This window comes from Phyllobates terribilis, unplaced genomic scaffold (assembly GCF_046119375.1).
Source record: "Phyllobates terribilis strain yellow unplaced genomic scaffold, ASM4611937v1 Scaffold_2__4_contigs__length_985480577, whole genome shotgun sequence".
NCBI classification, from domain to species: domain Eukaryota; kingdom Metazoa; phylum Chordata; class Amphibia; order Anura; family Dendrobatidae; genus Phyllobates; species Phyllobates terribilis.
Genome location: NW_027362762.1, coordinates 95,588,330 through 95,609,523, shown reverse-complemented (window position 1 = coordinate 95,609,523; position 21,194 = coordinate 95,588,330). Strand labels below are relative to the sequence as shown.

General features: G+C 41.2%; 1 protein-coding gene across 1 annotated transcript in view; it reads left to right on the top strand.

Annotated features, from left to right (window-relative positions):
* The window catches only part of ZMYM2 (zinc finger MYM-type containing 2), a 72,660-nt gene that overhangs the window by 40,652 nt on the left and 10,814 nt on the right, over positions 1 to 21,194 (top strand). Inside the window, exons 6-16 of the mRNA XM_073662406.1 lie at positions 5,827 to 6,022; positions 6,543 to 6,655; positions 10,209 to 10,319; positions 10,790 to 10,940; positions 12,208 to 12,380; positions 12,519 to 12,684; positions 14,928 to 14,962; positions 15,057 to 15,186; positions 15,595 to 15,716; positions 19,071 to 19,566; positions 19,653 to 19,766. Coding sequence (XP_073518507.1) covers positions 5,827 to 6,022; positions 6,543 to 6,655; positions 10,209 to 10,319; positions 10,790 to 10,940; positions 12,208 to 12,380; positions 12,519 to 12,684; positions 14,928 to 14,962; positions 15,057 to 15,186; positions 15,595 to 15,716; positions 19,071 to 19,566; positions 19,653 to 19,766 — 1,807 coding nt within the window. The remainder of the gene's footprint in view (positions 1 to 5,826; positions 6,023 to 6,542; positions 6,656 to 10,208; positions 10,320 to 10,789; positions 10,941 to 12,207; positions 12,381 to 12,518; positions 12,685 to 14,927; positions 14,963 to 15,056; positions 15,187 to 15,594; positions 15,717 to 19,070; positions 19,567 to 19,652; positions 19,767 to 21,194) is intronic.

Sequence of the window (21,194 nt, the reverse complement as noted above, 5' to 3'; positions counted from 1 at the left end):
CCCCTTTACATGGGAGATGGCAGCTGCTACTGATAAGATTCTATGTAGACGGGAGGAGGAAGGTGTTCTGCCTCTTGCTGCTCCCCTTTACATGGGAGATGGCAGCTGCTACTGATAAGATTCTATGTAGACGGGAGGAGGAAGGTGTTCTGCCTCTTGCTCCTCCCCTTTACATAGGAGATGGCAGTTGGTACTGATGAGATTCTATCTCAGTAATGTAACAATCTGTCTTCATTGAATACAGATTTTACCCGTGAATTGAGAATTTTGAAAATGAAAACTCCGTCATGGCAGAGAAAGAAGCAGATTTCTCTGATAAGATATATTACAAAGTTGTTCATTTTTATATGTACTATTGATTTATGAAATATAAATTAGAATGACAATTACACTTTGAGACTTTGTTGTACAGCAAGTACATTAATAGGGGAAAAAAACAAACAATAGCTCTAACAATTGTTTTGGAATATATATACTGAGCTTCCCGAAAAGCACTGCTCTCTGGTAAGACTCTGCTCACATCTTTATCTAAAGCGCTTACAAAACCCATTGGACCCTATTAAAGTTAGCGGGTCTTTTAAAGTAGTCAGGTTACCACTACCGTGCTGTTATGGTTTTATGTCCCAGCACAGGAGCAGAAAACCTAACCAATACGAGCGCAGAGGTGAATGTAGGATTAACGTTCGATATGAAGCAAGAAAACAGAACGCAATACAATACAGTGCAACACTTACTGTTTCAGCCTTTTATGCAGATTTTAATATTTTGAAGTTTTGTGAATTGTTCAAAATAACTTTCTTTATAACTTTTTAGGTAAATCAGGGGCATAGTATACAGTTGGCATTTTTCAAATTTCCAGGGATCTTGGTAAACAAAATCTAGAAGTAGTAGAAATGATAAAAAGCCTATACCTTTTTTGTAGCTTGCCGTTCTGTTACTACAGCTGCTGTTTATAGCCCCCGCTAAACCTGACCTCTTTCCCATGGTTGCTGATTTCATAGATTCAAACTATTAATATTTTACTAAAATGTTTTAAACTGTGTAAAACCTCTTTTAGCAGTTAAAATACTATATAATGTTGGGTGTTCAGGGATGCCTTTATATTGTTGGCAAGCAAATATAGCATTGTAAATGTCTGTTAATCTCTGTTCTGTTTTTATTAAAAAACTGTTTGTTTAAAAAGTGTTGCTGTAGTTTATTTTGGCTCATATTTAGTTACATAAAGACACCCCTGTTTCATGAATGGTCATAGCCTATTACTGTGGGGACGGCCCTACATAGTCACAGTGTCATGAAAGTAGTTGCAGCTTTTAAAATAGATTAGATTCAGTGTAAATTTTTATTTTATTTCTTTTTTTTAAGGACCTTTTAAGATTACACTGGATGTGCAGTAATCCATTTTATAAGCTACTTATAGCTTTATGAAGCAGCCTTGTGCTAGTTTTGCTGGAACCCCAACTATTAGTACTTTGGACCCCATCATTAAAGTACAAATTGAGATGTATCTGCTATAGTTAGACTTCTTAGCTTTTATCTACCTCCTCTCTGTCTCTCAGTCAGACACAGATTTTCTTATTGAGCTGAACAATGGACTACCCGGCTCCTTAAATTTTCTGTTCCTTTAAATGAAGACATATCTAATTAAGAGTCCACTGATGGGCAAACCCCCTTCTTAAATGCTGTAGTCTCCTCCTGGACTGGTGCCGTTCCAGCGATGTCTGCAGCTGCTGGAACTCAGAAGGCTGCAGCTAATCGGCGGCCTCTGAAAGGCTGCAGCGCTTATGTGACATAAATCACACCACAACGCCATCATTATTGCATTGGAACGGTGCCTATCCAGGAGGTGAGTATAAAGAGGACTGTTGTAGTGAACAACCTAGTTTAAAATTCTTGAAAGGATGTTTTTATTTATCAAAAATACCCTTGAATACATTTTATTTATTTATTTATTTTTTAACTTTTTTCCAAACAGGTTTAATTTTGATTTTATAGCTGCTGAAGCATTGTTTTTCTGATAGAGGGTCTAATCTCCTGCAGATAACAAAAAAAAAAAAATAATAATAATAACCTGCCGCCACCACTAGGAGGAGCTTTGTAGCCAACTGTATATTTATGCATTTTCCTAGATCTTAAACATGTTAAAGGGGTTGCCCAGGTTTGGCACGAATCTCTGCAGTCATTCTGTGTGACGGCAGACTTGTAAATCCTCACTACGCACAATGTCAGGACTCTCCAGCAGCGGGAGCAGGCAGCCATGTGACCAAGTATGCGCTATGCATGCTCCCGGCCACATTCCCAGCAGCGGGAGCTGGCAGCCATGTGACCAAGTATGCACTGTGCATGCTCCCGGCCACATTCCAACTAGAGGTGCACCGCGAATCCTGTCAGCATCGTGTATAAATTAACTGCAGGCTTTTGTGCCAAACCTGGACAACCCATTTACAGGCAGTATGCAGCAGACACCTAAGCTAATTTTTATACCTTTAATGCAAAGTGTAATCTCTATTTGTGATTGCACTTGGCAAAAAAAAATTATATATTTATTTACCAGTGCAGGATTTAGAGCTGCAAAAAGAACTCGTGTGTAATCAAATTTAGTTTTGTTATGAAATCAGGAGATCTGCACACAGTTAAAGGGATCTCTTCAAATGAGGGGGAAAAAAACTAAGCTTCCAGAACCAGGTAATGTCTGATTAATGCCATATTCACAGACAAATTATGGGTCTCTCCGCTATTATACTGCGGATAGTCCTTGTATCTTGAACCGGTAACATATCATTAGGTGCATGTGTGGAACCCCAGTGTTGCAAATATCTTTAAAAAATCATAAATGCATAAAAAAAATAAAATAAATAAAAAATCTTGTTGCTGCGCAGCCATATATAAAGCATATTTCCAGCCCACTGGTCGGTACCGATTTATTTGTGAAGCTGAAAAAGTCCCAAGTGTTTAGACGTTTTGTGAAAACATTGCAGAGTCATCAGGTAAGTTCAGCGCTGGTCTCCGGCTGGGTGGTCCTACACTTGGGCTGTGAGATGTTTGGGGAGCGACTGTTGTGCAGCAGCACTCACGTACAATCGCTGCAGCACGCCTGGCGTGACATTGTAGGCGCCTTACAATGTACATTTTGACATGATTTGCTGATTTATGAGCCTCGAGAGACTGGTTTGCGTTCATTCGTTTTAGCCAGCTAGCGCTCCACTGTGACACCAATGATTTGTAGTAAGATTGCTGCATTGCCACAGCTTATGGGGACTTTGTGACTTAGGCTTGTGACTGTCTTTATAAGAAAGTCTTGAAGTCCCAGCAAGTTACAACAATGCCGTGATTTTATAGTTAATCGTTGTCATCCTTCCCCTAAAGAAAACCTGATCAAGTAGATTGCAGAACGTGTTTTTGTCTGTCGTCTCCCTTCATTTTACAGCACGCAATTCATGACTAAGAGAGGAATTAGCAATTCCTGATGACTAAAAGAAGCCATGTATTAGAATGAATGCCTTAATTGCTCATAGTCTAGTTGTCCTGTATGGACACAGTCCTTTAGACCGAGCCTCCACAATGTGACGTTTCTCATCTCCCCTCTATTACCCCATTATACTTCTCTGCATCATTTCATACATGTTCCTCTTGTTTCAGGCTTCATACCCTTCTTATATGCCCTGCACTTTATTAATAGCAAAGGAAATATCTGCATTATGGTGTACCTAGTAATAGTGCAATATAGTATATAGTCACAAAACCCTCATTACTTACATCAGTATTCAATGAAAAACTAAATAATCTGCCTTGCCGCTCAGAGAAACAACCCTGCCTTAGTCACAACTAGTGATGAGCGAACCTGCTCGTTTAACACTTTAACCTCATGTGCTTATTGAGTAGCTTTGGCGTGCTCGTATATTATGCTCCAGTCCCTGCATCTGCATGATTTATGGCTGTTATACAGCCACAACACATGGGAGGATTCCCTAACAAACAGGCAATCGCTGCATGTGTTGAGGCTAACGGCAATAAATGATGCAGATGCAGAGACTCAAACATAATATACGAGCACGCCGAAGATACTCGGTAAGCACTCGAGCATGCTCGCTCATCACTGGTCACAACCAACAGGATAAAGCATATGTATTGTAGAAAGTCCCTTTTACTAAGGCGGCTTTATCCAAAGATTCCCCCGGCTCTAGAGGACTGCAAACTTCTTCTTTTTTTTTTTTTTTATTCCTTTTTCCTTGGAGGGGTCTTGTAATATCAGCACCAGTGAAGGGGAAAGAAACACCCGCCTCAATGATCTGCTGGTCTCCATAACCAGAAAAAAGATCTACTGTAGTCATGTCCACAAGAGCCATAATAAATCGATGTTCTCGGCATCAATAACCAGAGGTTTAGGTTACTAGCTAGCGATTTATCTTTTTGGCATTTTTTCGGACATGAACACTAGATAATACTCTGCACCCCTATGGATAAGCAGTGCTAGTCATTGGTGTAGTCATTTTTTAATCTGCAGTTTATGGGTGATACATTTTAGGTTTTGTCCCTAGCATGCAAATCTGGCCATTCACAGATGAGGAGGACTTGTGGATAATCTGTGCTGCTGGTATCCCATATAGCAGATCAAAGTCCAGACTTGCGTTTTTTTTTTTTCTTTCTTCAGTCGACGCGTTTTAAAGTTCGAAAAACCATGCTGGTTTTGTCCTGGTGAAGAAGTCTGTAGTACTTCGAAACGCGTCAACTGAATAAAGAAAAACCGCAAATATTTTGTCTAGACTTGGATCTATTATGTGGGATACATTACCCACGAATCCTCCTTATCTGTGATTTCTTGATGTGATGACCCGTTAGACCTGCAGCAGCTGGATTTATAAGTCATGTTAATGTGTATACACAACTAAATCAGGTTAGCATAAGTATTTAACATCTCGGATAGAACCATATTGTGCTGTTTTCTCCTTACTATTTTTTAGTTTTTCTGGCTATTATCCCATTTTGAAAGAGAGAAAAATACAGAAAAACAGATTGTACATTTTTCATTAGTAGGGTTTATGTTTTTCGAAGTATAGGTGCGCACCCTGTGTGTGCGGCCTCTGTTGGGCATATATACTCAGGCGGTATACACCTGTCGGTGACCAGTCTACATAGGCATCCGACCACCATACATACGGACCTTTCCTATACAGTAACATAGTGTCTGTCTGGCAATGGAAACATTAAAGTATGTGCTGGGAACGGCTCAAACACAAAGCAGTGTGCACTTGGCCTAAGAAATATTTTTTTCCCAAACTATTACATAAGAGTTTTCCATCTACAATAGGTTTTATGTAGAAGTCACTATGGCCGGCAACACTTTTGCTAGAGAAGAATGTGAAAGGTATGTGTCTTATAAGAAAGCTAATTGATCTAACAATCCGATCAGGCCGATCACAGGAGTCGAGTCACGGGCTGAAAACAAACAATTTTACATAAAATCCCATTCTCCTGCTCCCCGTATTCCTCTTTTGCTTGTCCCGGAAACTACATAATCAGTATCGTAATGGGTATGGGGGGCTTCTAGTCTTAGTATTCTTAAGACCGCACCCTCTCACTTGATGACTTAGTTTTGCCTATTTCTTTACCTCTTTTTCCTAGTAATTATATTAATCTTTCTATAAGTCTCTTCCTTCCAGCTTAAGATGCTGCCCCCTTCTTTTGGACCCATGTAGACAGTAGAGGCTCATAGCATGGCTGTAATAAAAGTTAAGGAGTTGCCCTGTAAATGAAAAACTTTATGTAATTTTTGGCTACTGACTTATGACTTTGTCTTTTTTTTTTTTTTTTTTTTTTATTATTATTTAGAAACATGGAAAACTAACCAGCTGCACCGGGTGCAAAGCTCAATGCAGAATTTTCGACATGACTCAGTGCATCGGATCGAACGGACACATGGAGCCGTACTGCTCAACAACGTGTATGAATTCCCACAAAGCAAAATATGCAAAGCCCCCGCCTCCTCCGCCGCCCCCACCGGTTCAGAGCATCATTCCTACTCACAGTAAGTTTGTGATACTGAACTGATGCAAGAGGGAATAAAGTCGCTTTCCATCAGTTTTTTTTCTATGTTCGTGTTTAGCTGGCCATGCCGCACTTATATTAGTGTTTTTTCCTTCTTTAGGGTTTGTTCACACATTGCTTTTTAGCCTCGTTTTCTCTGAGAATAAAAACTCAACGTTTTACAGTACCATCAAAGTGAATGAGATTTCTGAACTCTCATCATACATACGCCACTTATTTTTTCCTTGCAGATTGGAAGCTTTTTCATATCTACAGCATGTCGATTGTTTCAGCTTTTTTCACCCAGATGAATGGGGAAAACCTTCTTAAAAGCACTCCTATTTTAGTGTTTTTTCCTGCAAACACTCCATTGTTTGCAGAATATTTTTCTGCTGCAAATACTGAGCATGTGCACATACCCATATATTTTAATGCAATGACCCTGTTTTTTTGTATTTGAAACCTAAAGTTATTAAAAAGAAAAATTTAATTTGTGCATTTTTGTTTTTGTCAATTTTTAGCCGGAATAATCTGTCATTTTTGTAAAAGAAACTCCTTACCTCAGTATCAAGCCACAATGCCTGATGGAAAACTGTACAACTTCTGTAGCTCTGGATGTGTAGCTAAGTTCCAGGTTTGTCTACGTATTTTCTTTTTTACATAGTTTGTGATTTAGTGTTTTCATGTTTGCGGCATGGACCTATTTGCAGTCGGCTTCAATACAATATTAGAACAGACTGGTAATAAGTTTGAAACCATCTTGTGACCACTTTTATGGGCAAGACATGAAAAAATTATGTTGGTAATTCTATTATTTAGTTCTTTATTCATATGTTTGAGGTGTGTTTTTTTTTTTTTTTATATATATATAAATAAAACAAACGTGGCAAAATGAGCAGCAGACTAAAGGGAAGCTGTCTGCTAATACATGGCCCCCCCCTCCCCAAAACCACGGCCAACATGAATTTGTGACCGGCTATTTTGCACTGAAACACTCTAGCATTTCAGAGAAAATATAGTTTGAAGATCCAGCTGGGGACTATAGGGAGAAAGCTGACCAGTCTGCCGCTGCCCCCGGCTGGGTTCTCCCAGCACCATTGTAGGTGATTGTGATTGAAAGGTCTCTTCCCGTAGCAAAAGCCCTGTCAATCACCTGGAGCAGCTCTGGAAGAAGCCGGCCTGGGACGACACCAGACTAAACTTGTCTACAGCTATAATTCCCTGCCAGATCTCCTTTCTACACATCCTCTGAAACACCAGAGCGTTTCACAGAAAAATGCGCCCGATTGTAAACACGCAGCCAGGCTCGGATTCATGCTGCCCCTGGTTTGGGGGAACAGGAATCAGCTGACATGTTCTCTTTAAAGAACACAAAAATAAAACCACTCTTTTCAGACCCAAGGATATGGGTAGACCACTATCTTTGAAGCTTTGGCTGGTGCAGGTTTGGGTCCTGAAACCCCCGGCAGTTTGATGAAACGAAGGGCAGACACTCAGCTGAGCACCATGATCCTTCGCTGTCATCCGCTTGTTCTGTGTCACTTGGAGCAGAGTGCGGTGCAGACTCATGTAATCTCTGTAGATCACACACTGCTTTACTTATGTCTTTAAGGAGAGCTAATAACTGAAGGGGCTCCGCTCTCAGCCTTGTGCTTCTGCCCTTTATATCTGCGTTCACTCTGGGTCCCGTCCCACATACCCCCACTGATAAAAATTTCCAGCACATCACTATTTCTTCTGTTAGTGCTTCAGATCTGTATGATGGCACTGCTGCCTTAAAGCAGTTCTATTAATATTATAATATACTACACATTGAAGTAATTAGTTAAAGCACATATCTATGGGTCGTGATGAGCGTAGTTATATGCACGTGGGTTGTGACAAGCATGTGTATACACTTGGGCCGTGACGAGCGTATGTGTGTGCACATGGGTAGTGACGAGCATAGGTATATGCACGTGGGCCGTGACAAACATACAGTACAGACCAAAAGTTTGGACACACCTCATTTAAAGATTTTTCTGTATTTTCTTGATTATGAAAATTGTACATTCACACTGAAGGCATCAAAACTATGAATTAACACATGTGGAATTATATACTTAACAAAAAAGTGTGAAACAACTGAAAATATGTCTTATATTCTAGGTTCTTCAAAGTAGCCACCTTTTGCTTTGATGACTGCTTTGCACACTCTTGGCATTCTCTTGATAAGCTTCAAGAGGTAGTCACCGGAAATGGTCTTCCAACAATCTTGAAGGAGTTCCCAGAGATGCTTAGCACTTGTTGGCCCTTTTGCCTTCACTCTGCGGTCCAGCTCACCCCAAACCATCTCGATTGGGTTCAGGTCTGGTGACTGTGGAGGCCAGGTCATCTGGCGTAGCACCCCATCACTCCCCCTCTTGGTCAAATAGCCCTTACACAGCCTGGAGGTGTGTTTGGGGTCATTGTCCTGTTGAAAAATAAATGATGGTCCAACTAAACGCAAACCGGATGGAATATCATGTCGCTGCAAGATGCTGTGGTAGCCATGCTGGTTCAGTATGCCTTCAATTTTTAATAAATCCCCAACAGTGTCACCAGCAAAGCACCCCCACACCATCACACCTCCTCCTCCATGCTTCACGGTGGGAACCAGGCATGTATAGTCCACCCGTTCACCTTTTCTGCGTCGCACAAAGACACGGTGGTTGGAAGCAAAGATCTCAAATTTGGACTCATCAGACCAAAGCACAGATTTCCACTGGTCTAATGTCCATTCCTTGTATTCTTTAGCCCAAACAAGTCTCTTCTGCTTGTTGCCTGTCCTTAGCAGTGGTTTCCTAGCAGCTATTTTACCATGAAGGCCTGCTGCACAAAGTCTCCTCTTAACAGTTGTTGAAGAGATGTGTCTGCTGCTAGAACTCTGTGTGGCATTGACCTGGTCTCTAATCTGAGCTGCTGTTAACCTGCGATTTCTGAGGCTGGTGACTCGGATAAACTTATCCTTAGAAGCATAGGTGACTCTTGGTCTTCCTTTCCTGGGCAGTTCTCATGTGAGCCAGTTTATTTGTAGCTCTTGATGGTTTTTGCAACTGCACTTGAGGATACTTTCAAAGTTTGCCCAATTTTTCAGACTGACTGATCTTCATTTCTTAAAGTAATGATGGCCACTCGTTTTTCTTTACTTAGCTGCTTTTTTCTTACCATAATACAAATTCTAACAGTCTATTCAGTAGGACTATCAGCTGTGTATCCACCAGACTTCTGCACTACACAACTGATGGTCCCAACTCCATTTATAAGGCAAGAAATCCCACTTATTAAACCTGACAGGGCACACCTGTGAAGTGAAAACCATTTCCGGTGACTACCTCTTGTAGCTCATCAAGAGAATGCCAAGAGTGTGCAAAGCAGTCATCAAAGCAAAAGGTGGCTACTTTGAAGAACCTAGAATATAAGACATATTTTCAGTTGTTTCACACTTTTTTGTTAACTATATAATTCCACATGTGTTAATTCATACTTTTGATGCCTTCAGTGTGAATGTACAATTTTCATAGTCAAGAAAATAAAGAAAAATCTTTAAATGAGGTGTGTCCAAACTTTTGGTCTGTACTGTATGTGTGTGCACATGGGTCGTGATGAGCATACGTATATGCACGTGGGCCATGACAAGCGTATGTGTGTGCACATGGGTCATGATGAGCATACGTATATGCACGTGGGCCGTGACAAGCTTGTGTGTGCATATGGGTTGTGATTAGCATAGGTATATGCACGTGGGCTGTGATAATAAGCGTATGTGTGTGCACGTGGGCCGTGACGAGCGTATGTGTAGACACTTGGGCCGCGTTGAGCATGTGTGTATACACGCGTGGGCCAAGACTCGCTATATTGCAATCTACATATTCACCAGCAGAGTGCGCTGTTATAGGGGAAATTACCTACAAGCCTAATAGGTGACAGCACAGTAATGACGAGCAGCCGGCATAAATCCTGAGCACTGGAATAAACACATCTTTGGATCTTCTTGTTCCTTTTGCCAGAGCAGACTTCCGCAGACATGCGCCACCTTTGCAGCAGTGTCTTATGAGCACATGCTGGCGTTGCGTTCTGTATAATCATTGGGAGACCAGATTACTCCTCTAAGAGAAACCACATTTTGTGTAAAACTAATACATATTTTTTAACTTTATATTTTTTAGACTCTCACCATGCAGTCTTCTACTAATGGCCAGCATGTCAGTGACATTCAGTTGAAATGCAATTACTGTAAAAATGTGTTTTCCTCTAAACCAGTAACACTGGATTGGGAGGTAAGTAACCCATAGCATGTAGATCATTTAGTCACAAGCTGTTCCTTGTGTGCAATGTAGTAACAGGATTTTGTTCTTAGAAGATATATAAAGTTCTCCTTATTTTATCTGGCTTATTTAGTTCTGCTGAATGCAACAGCGGACATAACATTGGTGCAACCTGTGCAGCCACACTGGGCCACGGCTGACTCCGAAGCAACACATAGCTGCTGTCACAGATACACAAACGGGTATATTGTGATAATCTATATGTCTGCAAAGGACCCATATATGATTCTTGCACAAGGCCCCCTCATCATGCACGGTCTGGTGCCAAGTCTGAAGGCCCTCTATGACTGCAGACTTCTGAATTCTCAGTGCGTGCACCACACACTGTCAGGATTCTTCAGTGTTGTTGGCAGGTAGTAGTAGTTGATTGTATTTTGTCTACATGTTACAGTGTTGTCAAATGTGTTGTATTTTTTTTGCAGAAAAAAGTTAACCAGTTCTGCAGTACGATCTGCTGTGAGGACTATAAAAAGCTGCACTGCATCGTTACCTTCTGTGAATACTGTCAGGAAGAGAAAACCTTGCACGACACCATGAAATTCTCCGGCGTGAAGAAGCCGTTCTGCAGTGAAGGTTTGTTTCTGCTATTAAGTTGTAATGAGAAAATGACAATCGGATTCTGTACTTTTGTTTAGAGCTTCCATTTCAAACTCATGCGTCAAATCTGTCAGGAAGTCGGAGTTGTGGAGTCGGTGTCAATTTTGGTGGAGTCGGTATAAAATGGACCGACTCCAACTCCTAAAATATATAATAAATTGGGTACAGTAGTTCAATGCAGTTTGTGGGGAATATTTTTTCCTAAGAATTTGGGAAAGTTATGAAATGTCCTATAAATGTCTGTCCTATTCCTGATCTAAGGGTCTAGACTTTTAGCTGAGATGAATCTGTGCTACAGTAAATTTATCACTTAAACATGAGCCATGTATGAGGGAGTCCGAGGTTTGGCTTACCGACGCCACAGCCCTGAAATCTGGCCCTCTGGGTGGTTTATTTGGCCCACGACACTAGAACCACCACCCCTATGTGAGACCATTATTCTGTTTGGAGGACTATGGGGGGCCATTATTCTGTACGGAGGACTATGTGGGGGCCATTATTCTGTATGGAGGACTATGTGGGGCCCATTATTCTGTATGGAGGACTATGTGGGGCCCATTATTCTGTATGGAGGACTATGTGGGGCCCATTATTCTGTATGGAGGACTATGTGGGGCCCATTATTCTGTATGGAGGACTATGTGGGGCCCATTATTCTGTATGGAGGACTATGTGGGGCCCATTATTCTGTATGGAGGACTATGTGGGGCCCATTATTCTGTATGGAGGACTATGTGGGGCCCATTATTCTGTATGGAGGACTATGTGGGGCCCATTATTCTGTATGGAGGACTATGTGGGGCCCATTATTCTGTATGGAGGACTATGTGGGGCCCATTATTCTGTATGGAGGACTATGTGGGGCCCATTATTCTGTACGGAGGTCTATGTGGGGCTCATAATACTGTACGGAGGTCTATGTGGGGCCCATAATACTGTACTCAGGACTATGTGGGGCCCATAATACTATATACTGGTTGGCCCACGACTTTGTCCCAGTTTTTCATTCTGGCCCTCTGTGTGATTGAGTTTGACATCCCTGGCTTAGAGACTTCGGTGCATTTCTATACAAACAAGTTGCAGCTTCTTCTATCCCAAATAGTTCTCTCTTCCCCTTTTCTTCTGTGCTGTTCAAAGTAAAATTTAAATTCCAATAAGCTCTTTTTGTCTTTTTGTAAGATGATTGGTTTTTAAGAGCAGTGGTGAGTGTAATCGTGTGTATTAAGATGTCGCTCCTTCGCAGGTTGTAAGCTACTATACAAACAGGATTTTGCAAAGCGTCTGGGGCTAAAATGCGTCACCTGCAACTACTGCTTTCAGATGTGCAGAAGAGGAGCAACAAAAGAGTTTGATGGCAAAATACGAGATTTCTGCACTGAGGATTGCAGTAAAAAGTTTCAAGATTGGTATTACAAGGTAACAGGAGCTAAGTGGGGTGATCCCTAATGGGGGAAGCTTACCTAATGTAATAAAAATAACTGCAAATATTTTTCACAATTTTTTTTTTCCTGGATTTCCAGCAGATGAATGAAATGATCTGTTTCTATATTTCAGGCAGCGAGATGTGACTGCTGTAGAACTCAAGGGACACTCAAGGAGAAAGTCCAGTGGCGAGGAACCATAAAGAACTTCTGTGACCAGCACTGCTTACTGCGCTTCTACAGCCAGCAGAACGAGCCCAACATGACCACTCAGAAGGGCCCGGAGAACATGTATCTTGGTAGGTTTCTGCCTTATATATGGCTTGGTCCAGGTCTACAGTTGTGACATTGGTGGTCAGGTAGATAAACTGTCTTGTAGATGACAGATTTCTCTTAGGTACATTGCTACAATTTGTCTCAATAGTGATTTGGTCAACTTCTAATATTGCTGAAAATTGTGATCGAATGAATGCCGTAAAGGTAATTGCTGGTTTCACATCATCTAAAACTGATCCAGTACTTCAATGTGGCGTGCTTTCACTGGAGGGCGTTCATTCGTTTCCTGAGGCATCTCCTGTAAAATTTAACGAGTTGTCCGGATTTAGAAGGAAAGTCTGGCGTCACTTTGTGACTGCAGACAGTCGAGTCACGACAATGTGCAGTTGCAGGTGAGCAGTCATATGCAGCATGTATGCAATTTGCATATTCGTGGTCACATGTCAACTAGACTCCATTCTCTTTTGAGAGAAGCTTGGTGAGACTAGTCTGCATAAATGCTGTAATTATATATACTAGTCTGCATAAATGTTGTAAATGTACAGTTGTGCTCAAAAGTTTACATACCCCGACAGAATGTTTCCTTTCTTGGCTTTGTTTCAGAGAATATGAATGATAACAAAAAAACTTTTTCTCCACGCATGGTTATTGGTTGGGTGAAGCCATTTATTGTCAAACTACTGTGTTTTCTCTTTTTAAATCTTAATGACAACCAAAAAACATCCAAATGACGCTGATCAAAAGTTCACATACCCTGGTGATTTTGGCCTGATAACATGCACAGAATTTGACACAAATGGGTTTGAATGGCTACTAAAGGTAGCATCCTCACCTGTGACCTGTTTGCTTGTAATCAGTGTGTGTGCATAAAAGCTGAGTGAGTTTCTGGAATCCAGACAGACTCTTGCATCCTTCATCCAGCCACTAACGTTTCTGGATTGTGAGTCATGGGGAAAGCAAAAGAATTGTCAACGGAAGGAATTGATAATGCCAGTCAGCAGCGTTCAAACTGTGATTAACAAATGGAAAATCAGGGGCTGTGTAAAAACCAAAAACACGGTCAGGTAGACCAACAAAGATTTCGGCCACAACTGCCAGTAAAATTGTTCGGGATGCAAAGAAAAACCCACAAATAACATCAGCTGAAATTCAGGACTCTCTGAAAACTAGCGGTGTGGCTGATTCAAGATGCACAATAAGGAGGCACTTGAAGAAAAATGGGCTGTATGGTCGAGTCGCCAGAAGAAAGCCATTACTGTGCAAATGCCACAAAGTATCTCGCCTACAATACGCCAAACAGCACAGAGACAAGCCTCAAAACTTCTGGAACAAGGTCATTTGGAGTGACGAGACCAAAACTGAACTTTCTCCACAACCATAAACGTTACATTTGGAGAGAGGTCAACGAGGCCTATGATGAAAGGAACACCATTCCTAAAGTAAAGCACGGAGGTGGATCACTGATGTTTTGGGGATGTGTGAGCTACAAAGGCACAGGAAGGTTGGTAAAAGTTGAAGGAAAGATGAATGCCGCACATTATCAGCAAACACCGGAGGCAAATTTGCACTCATCAGCCTGGAAGCTGCGCATGGGACGTACTTGGACGTTCCATCATGACAACGATCCAAAACACAAGGCCAAGTCGATCTGTCATTGGCTACAGCAGAACAAAGTGAAGGTTCTGGAGTGGCCATCTCAGTCTCCTGACCTCAATATCATTGAGCCACTCTGAGGAGATCTCAAGTGCGCAGTTCATGCTAGACAGCCCAGGAATTTACAGGAACTGGAGGCTTTTTGCCAAGAAGAATGAATAGGCAGCTTTACCATCTGAGGAAATAAAGAACCTCATCCACAACTACCACAAAAGACTTCAAGCTGTCATTGATGTTAGAGAGGGACAATACACGGTATTAAGAACTGGGGTATGTGAGCTGAAAAAGGTTCACACTTTTGAACGGAAACGTCGCCATATGGGCTATTAAATAGCACTTATTTTTTAACCTTATATGGTGTGCTGCCTCCATTATTTTTTGGATTATATTGAAAGATTGGTATATACTTGAGGAGGTTTGGCACCCTGTTATTATGCTGGTGCTGCTTTTTGTTTTTTGGTTTTTCTAATTTAGATATATCTATATATAATGTATAGAGAGCGAGATCTAGATATATGTATTGAGAGAGAACAATCTAGATATATACATTGAGAAAGAGATCTAGATATATCTAACTTTCTGGTATTTCTGACTATTTTATGTTTCTTTACAGATCAAGGTTCACAAGCTTCACGACCAAGAGCTACGGTATACCCAACTTTTTTGTGTGTAGATTTTGTAGGAGGCCCTTGGTCCACATATTACATTTTATAGTATAATCAAAACTATTTTTCTGTTTCAGGGTCCAAATTCTTCCTGCTCGCCTGCAGCACCTAAAGACATGAAGAACAAGGCTGTGCTGTGCAAGCCATTGTCCATGACGAAGGCCACCTACTGTAAGCCTCATATGCAGGCCAAGTCTTGCCAGACAGGTATTGTAATTACATAATAAGGATGGTTGTATACACAAGGTGATCACTTTACAGCTAAGTAGATAGCGTTTCAACATGTTATATAATTTCGCTAACCGCAGTTAGGGATAATACCTGGCTAGTGTTGGCCATGCACTTGCCTCTACTGTGTGTGCAGACCCTTAAGACGCTGGTTGGCATAGTGTGCTGCTGTTTGGTGGCTTTGTGAGGTACTGTATTTCTAGCTAAGTGTGCCTAGGGCACACATCTTCTTGCATGCTCTATGCCATGCTTGCTGCACACTAGCGACGTTTCTTCCTTGAAGTTTATATTTTCCCCGTGTTTAGTACTTCTTTTTGAAGACTTCTTGTGTAGCGTGAAGAACATATTAAAGGTATTTCTTTTGTTCCTTTTTTTTTTTTTTTTTAGAGGAAGAATTAGATTCAAATACTAAGTATGTTCCAGTGCCTATTCCTGTCCCTGTATATATCCCGGTGCCTATGAATCTCTACAGTCAAAAAGTACCGGCCCCAGCTCCATTACCTTTTCCAGTAAGTTAAAGGATTCAGAATAGTTCACAAATGGCATATATATATATATATTATACACACCTCTCAAAAAAATAAAGGGAACGCTCAAATAACACATCCTAGATCTGAATGAATGAAATATTCTCATTGAATACTTTGTTCTGTACAAAGTTGAATGTGCTGACAACAAAATCACACAAAAATCAAAAAATCATCAATGGAAATCAAATTTATTAACCAATGGAGGCCTGGATTTGGAATCACCCCCAAAATTAAAGTGGAAAAAAACACTACAGGCTGATCCAACTTTGATGTAATGTCTTTAAAACAAGTCAAAATGAGGCTCAGTATTGTGTGTGGCCTCCACGTGCCTGTATGACCTCCCTACAACGCCTGGGCATGCTCCTGATGAGGTTGCGGATGGTCTCCTGTGGGATCTCCTCCCAGACCTGGACTAAAGCATCCGCCAACTCCTGGACAGTCTGTGGTGCAACGTGACGTTGGTGGATGGAGCGAGACATGATGTCCCAGATGTGCTCAATCTTGCAGGAACGGCTGACACACTCCAGTCACATGAGGTCTGGCATTGTCCTGCATTAGGAGGAACCCAGGGCCAACCGCACCAGAATATGGTCTTACAAGGGGTCTGAGGATCTCATCTCGATACCTAATGGCAGTCGGGCTACCTCTGTCGAGCCCATGGAGGGCTGTGCGGCCCTCCAAAGAAATGCCACCCCACACCATTACTGACCCACTGCCAAACCGGTCATGCTGAAGGATGTTGCAGACAGCAGATCGCTCTCCACGGCGTCTCCAGACTCTGTCACGTCTGTCACATGTGCTCAGTGTGAACCTGCTTTCAACTGTGAAGAGCACAGGGCACCGGTGGCGACTTTGCCAATCCTGGTGTTCTGTGGCAAATGCCAAGCGTCCTGCACGGTGTTGGGCTGTGAGCACAACCCCCATCTGTGGACGTCAGGCCCTCCTACCACCCTCATGGAGTCAGTTTCTAACAATTTGTGCAGACACATGCACATTTGCTGGAGGTCATTTTGCAGGGCTCTGGCAGTGCTCCTCCTGTTCCTCCTTGAACAAAGGCGGAGGTAGCGGTCCTGCTGCTGGGTTGTTGCCCTCCTACGGCCCCCTCCACTTCTCCTGGTGTACTGGCCTGTCTCCTGGTAGCGCTTCCAGCCTCTGGACACTACGCTGACAGACACAGCAAACCTTCTTGCCACAGCTCACATTGATGTGCCATCCTGGATGAGCTGCGCTACCTGAGCAACTTCTGTGGGTTGTAGAGTCCGTCTCATGCTACCACGAGTGTGAAAGCACGACCAAAACATCAGCCAGAAAGCATTGGTACTGAGATATGGTCTGTGGTCCCCACCTGCAGAACAACTCCTTTATTGAGGGTGTCTTGATAATTGCCAATAATTTCCATCTATTGTCTATACCATTTGCACAACAGCATGTGAAATTGATTGTCAATCAGTGTTGCTTCCTAAGTGGACAGTTTGATTTCACAGAAGTTTATTTACTTGGAGTTATATTCTGTTGTTTAAGTGTTCCCCTTATTTTTTTGAGCAGTGTACAATAAATATATATATATATATATATATATATTATGATACACACACACACATCTCTATATTCATATATCAAATAATTCATAAATCAAATATATATATACAGTACAGACCAAAAGTTTGGACACACCTCATTTAAAGATTTTGCTGTATTTTCTTGACTATGAAAATTGTACATTCATACTGAAGGCATCAAAACTATGAATTAACACATGTGGAATTATATACTTAACAAAAAAGTGTGAAATAACTGAAAATATGTCTTATATTCTAGGTTCTTCAAAGTTGCCACCGGAAATGGTCTTCCAACAATCTTGAAGGAGTTCCCAGAGATGCTTAGCACTTGTTGGCCCTCTTGCCTTCACTCTGCAGTCCAGCTCACACCAAACCATCTCGATTGGGTTCAGGTCTGGTGACTGTGGAGGCCAGGTCATCTGGCGTAGCACCCCATCACTCTCCTTCTTGGTCAAATAGCCCTTACACAGCCTGGAGATGTGTTTGGGGTCATTGTCCTGTTGAAAAATAAATGATGGTCCAACTAAACGCAAACCAGATGGAATAGCATGCCGCTGCAAGATGCTGTGGTAGCCATACTGGTTCAGTATGCCTTCAATTTTTAATAAATCCCCAACAGTGTCACCAGCAAAGCACCCCCACACCATCACACCTCCTCCTCCATGCTTCACGGTGGGAACCAGGCATGTATAGTCCACCCGTTCACCTTTTCTGCGTCGCACAAAGACACAGTGGTTGGAACCAAAGATCTCAAATTTGGACTCCTCAGACCAAAGCACAGATATCCACTGATCTAATGTCCATTCCTTGTGTTCTTTAGCCCAAACAAGTCTCTTCTGCTTGTTGCCTGTCCTTAGCAGTGGTTTCCTAGCAGCTATTTTACCATGAAGGCCTGCTGCACAAAGTCTCCTCTTAACAGTTGTTGTAGAGATGTGTCTGCTGCTAGAACTCTGTGTGGCATTGACTTGGTCTCTAATCTTACCTGCTGTTAACCTGCGATTTCTGAGGCTGCTGACTCGGATAAACTTATCCTCAGAAGCAGAGGTGACTCTTGGTCTTCCTTTCCTGGGGCGGTCCTCATGTGAGCCAGTTTCTTTGTAGCGCTTGATGGTTTTTGCAACTGCACTTGGGGACACTTTCAAAGTTTTCCCAATTTTTCGGACTGACTGACCTTCATTTCTTAAAGTAATGATGGCCACTCGTTTTTCTTTACTTAGCTGCTTTTTTCTTGCCATAATACAAATTCTAACAGTCTATTCAGTAGGACTATCAGCTGTGTATCCACCAGACTTCTGCACAGCACAATTGATGGTCCCAACCCCTTTTATAAGGCAAGAAATCCCACTTATTAAACCTGACAGGGCACACCTGTGAAGTGAAAACCATTTCCGGTGACTACCTCTTGAAGCTCATCAAGAGAATGCCAAGAGTGTGCAAAGCAGTCATCAAAGCAAAAGGTGGCTACTATGAAGAACCTAGAATATAAGACATATTTTCAGTTGTTTCACACTTTTTTGTTAAGTATATAATTCCACATGTGTTAATTCATAGTTTTGATGCCTTCAGTGTGAATGTACAATTTTCAAAGTCATGAAAATACTGAAAAATCTTTAAATGAGAATGTGTGCCAAGCTTCTGGTCTGTACTGTATATGTATATATATATATATATATATATATATATATAATTTTTATATGAATGTGGATGAGGCCTATCTCGCATATCAAAAAAGTCTCTTCTGATTTATTAAAAAAAAACTACTACTGTTTGACAGGTCCCAGTCCCAGTTCTGGTGCCAGCTGATTTGGACAAAATAAAGGAACTACATGAAGAGCTTTGCTGTGAAGACGTAAAGTTAAAGGTAGAAGATGATTTAAAGTCAGAAGACATTAAAGGGGAAGAAACAGATGACTCCATATCACTGATAGAAGATGTTTCCGAGGACAAGAAGATGAAGGATGAACACCGACTGGACTGTGAAGTATTAAAAGAAGAAGTCCGGCACAATCTAATTGAAGATGAAGAAAAACTGGAGACGGATTCATTGAAAGAAGAAGACGAAGAAAAAGAAGAATTAATAGAAGAGGATGAAGAAAAAGAATTAATAGAAGACGATGAAGTAAAAGAAGAAGAAATAGCAGTAGTAAAGGAAGATGGGAAAGAGGAGATCGATAAAGAGGATTTTCTATTGATTGACAGCCCATTACTGTCTATTGAATCTGATGTGCTGGAAACAACAATTGGTGAAGATAAGCTAGAATGTGGCACAGGTACGATGTGGACCATTTTTTGCATGAATAGTGAATTTTTATGTAGTATATTTTTTAATTTATTCATAATTTTTTTTATTATTTAGATGAAGATAGCCTCAATACAAATGTTTCTACAAACTGCACCGCAGAGAGTCCAGCGGGCCTGTCAGATTTTCCATATGAGCCAGAACTTGATCTTGAAATAGACTTTCCAAGGGGTAAGGTGCAATTTGATCTTTACTTATATACTACAGGTCGTAATGATTTCAGTGTACTCAGTCCTAATATCCATGTCTGTTGAACTGTTTGAAATGTTTTGTGTTTTCCTACACAAAGCTACATGGTATAGTGCGCTCTACAGATGATGTTCATAAGTTACAGGCTGACAGACAGACTGAGTGAGTGTTTGGGCATCCACCTGGTAGATAACTTTACATTTATCCATTTATCCACCTGTCTGCTCTGTTGGTGCGTTGTCTGCTCTGTTGGTGCACACTGGACCCTGTGCCCAGATGCAGCATGGATGCAACGTGATGAATGTCTGCAGCACCTGGAAAGGTCAATTTTAATCTTTTATTGAAAAATCAGCAAAAAAAGTTAGAAGAGACCGTCCGATTCCGGTTAAGATGCTTTCACCTCTGCATTGATACTTTGATTTTGACTTTTGTATTTTTTTTTTTCATCCACTTTGCATTAGGTTCATTAATAAAAGTGAACTGTTAACACATTTTTTTTTTAATTAGTTTATTAAGAAATATACATTTTACATTGAGAATAATGCATATTCAACTGAAATATATTATATAGATTTTTACATTAATAAAGCAGAATAAAAATGAACTGTTAACACATTTTTGGAAGCATTCTTACAAGGCAGCATTTTTTTTTTCTGTACCAGCCAAAAACTTCTGGACAGTATTGCATATTCCAGGGGGAGTAAAACTAGGAGAGTCACTTGTAGAAAAGGATCTGGGTGTACTTGTAGATGATAGACCAACAGCAAGTAGGGCCATATCAGCGGCTTATAAGGCTAGCAGGATATTGTCATGTAGGAAAAGAGGCATAGACTCACGGGACAGTGACGTAATACTACCACTTTAAGAGCATGGTGCCACCTCATCTGTAATATACAGTTCAGTTCTAGGCACAAGTTCATAGTAAAGAGGCCCTAGAGCAGTGTTCTTCAATTCTGGTCCTCAAGAGCCACCAACAGGTCATGTTTTCTGGATTACTTTAGTATTGCCCAGGTGATAATTGCATTACCTGTACAATACTAAGAAAATCCTGAAAACTTGACCTGTTGGGGAACACTGGCATAGAGATAAAAAAGGTACAAAGAACCACAAAGCTGATAAGGGACATGGAGCATCTTAATTATATTTCTTCAGTTTTGAGAAGAAACAGAGGATATGATAAACTTGTACAAGTACATAAGCGGCCCAAACAAAAAGTATAGTTAAGCTTTTTCCTATAACACCGGGGGCACTTCCTCATTTGAAGGAAAAAAAAACATTAAGGGGGTATTCCCACCTCCAAAATCCTATCCCAATATGTAGCAAGTGTAATAATGATAATATTAGCAAATGCCTCCAGTTAGAAATGTAGTATAGTTCTTCTGATTCGCTATGCCACTTACCCCATGTGCA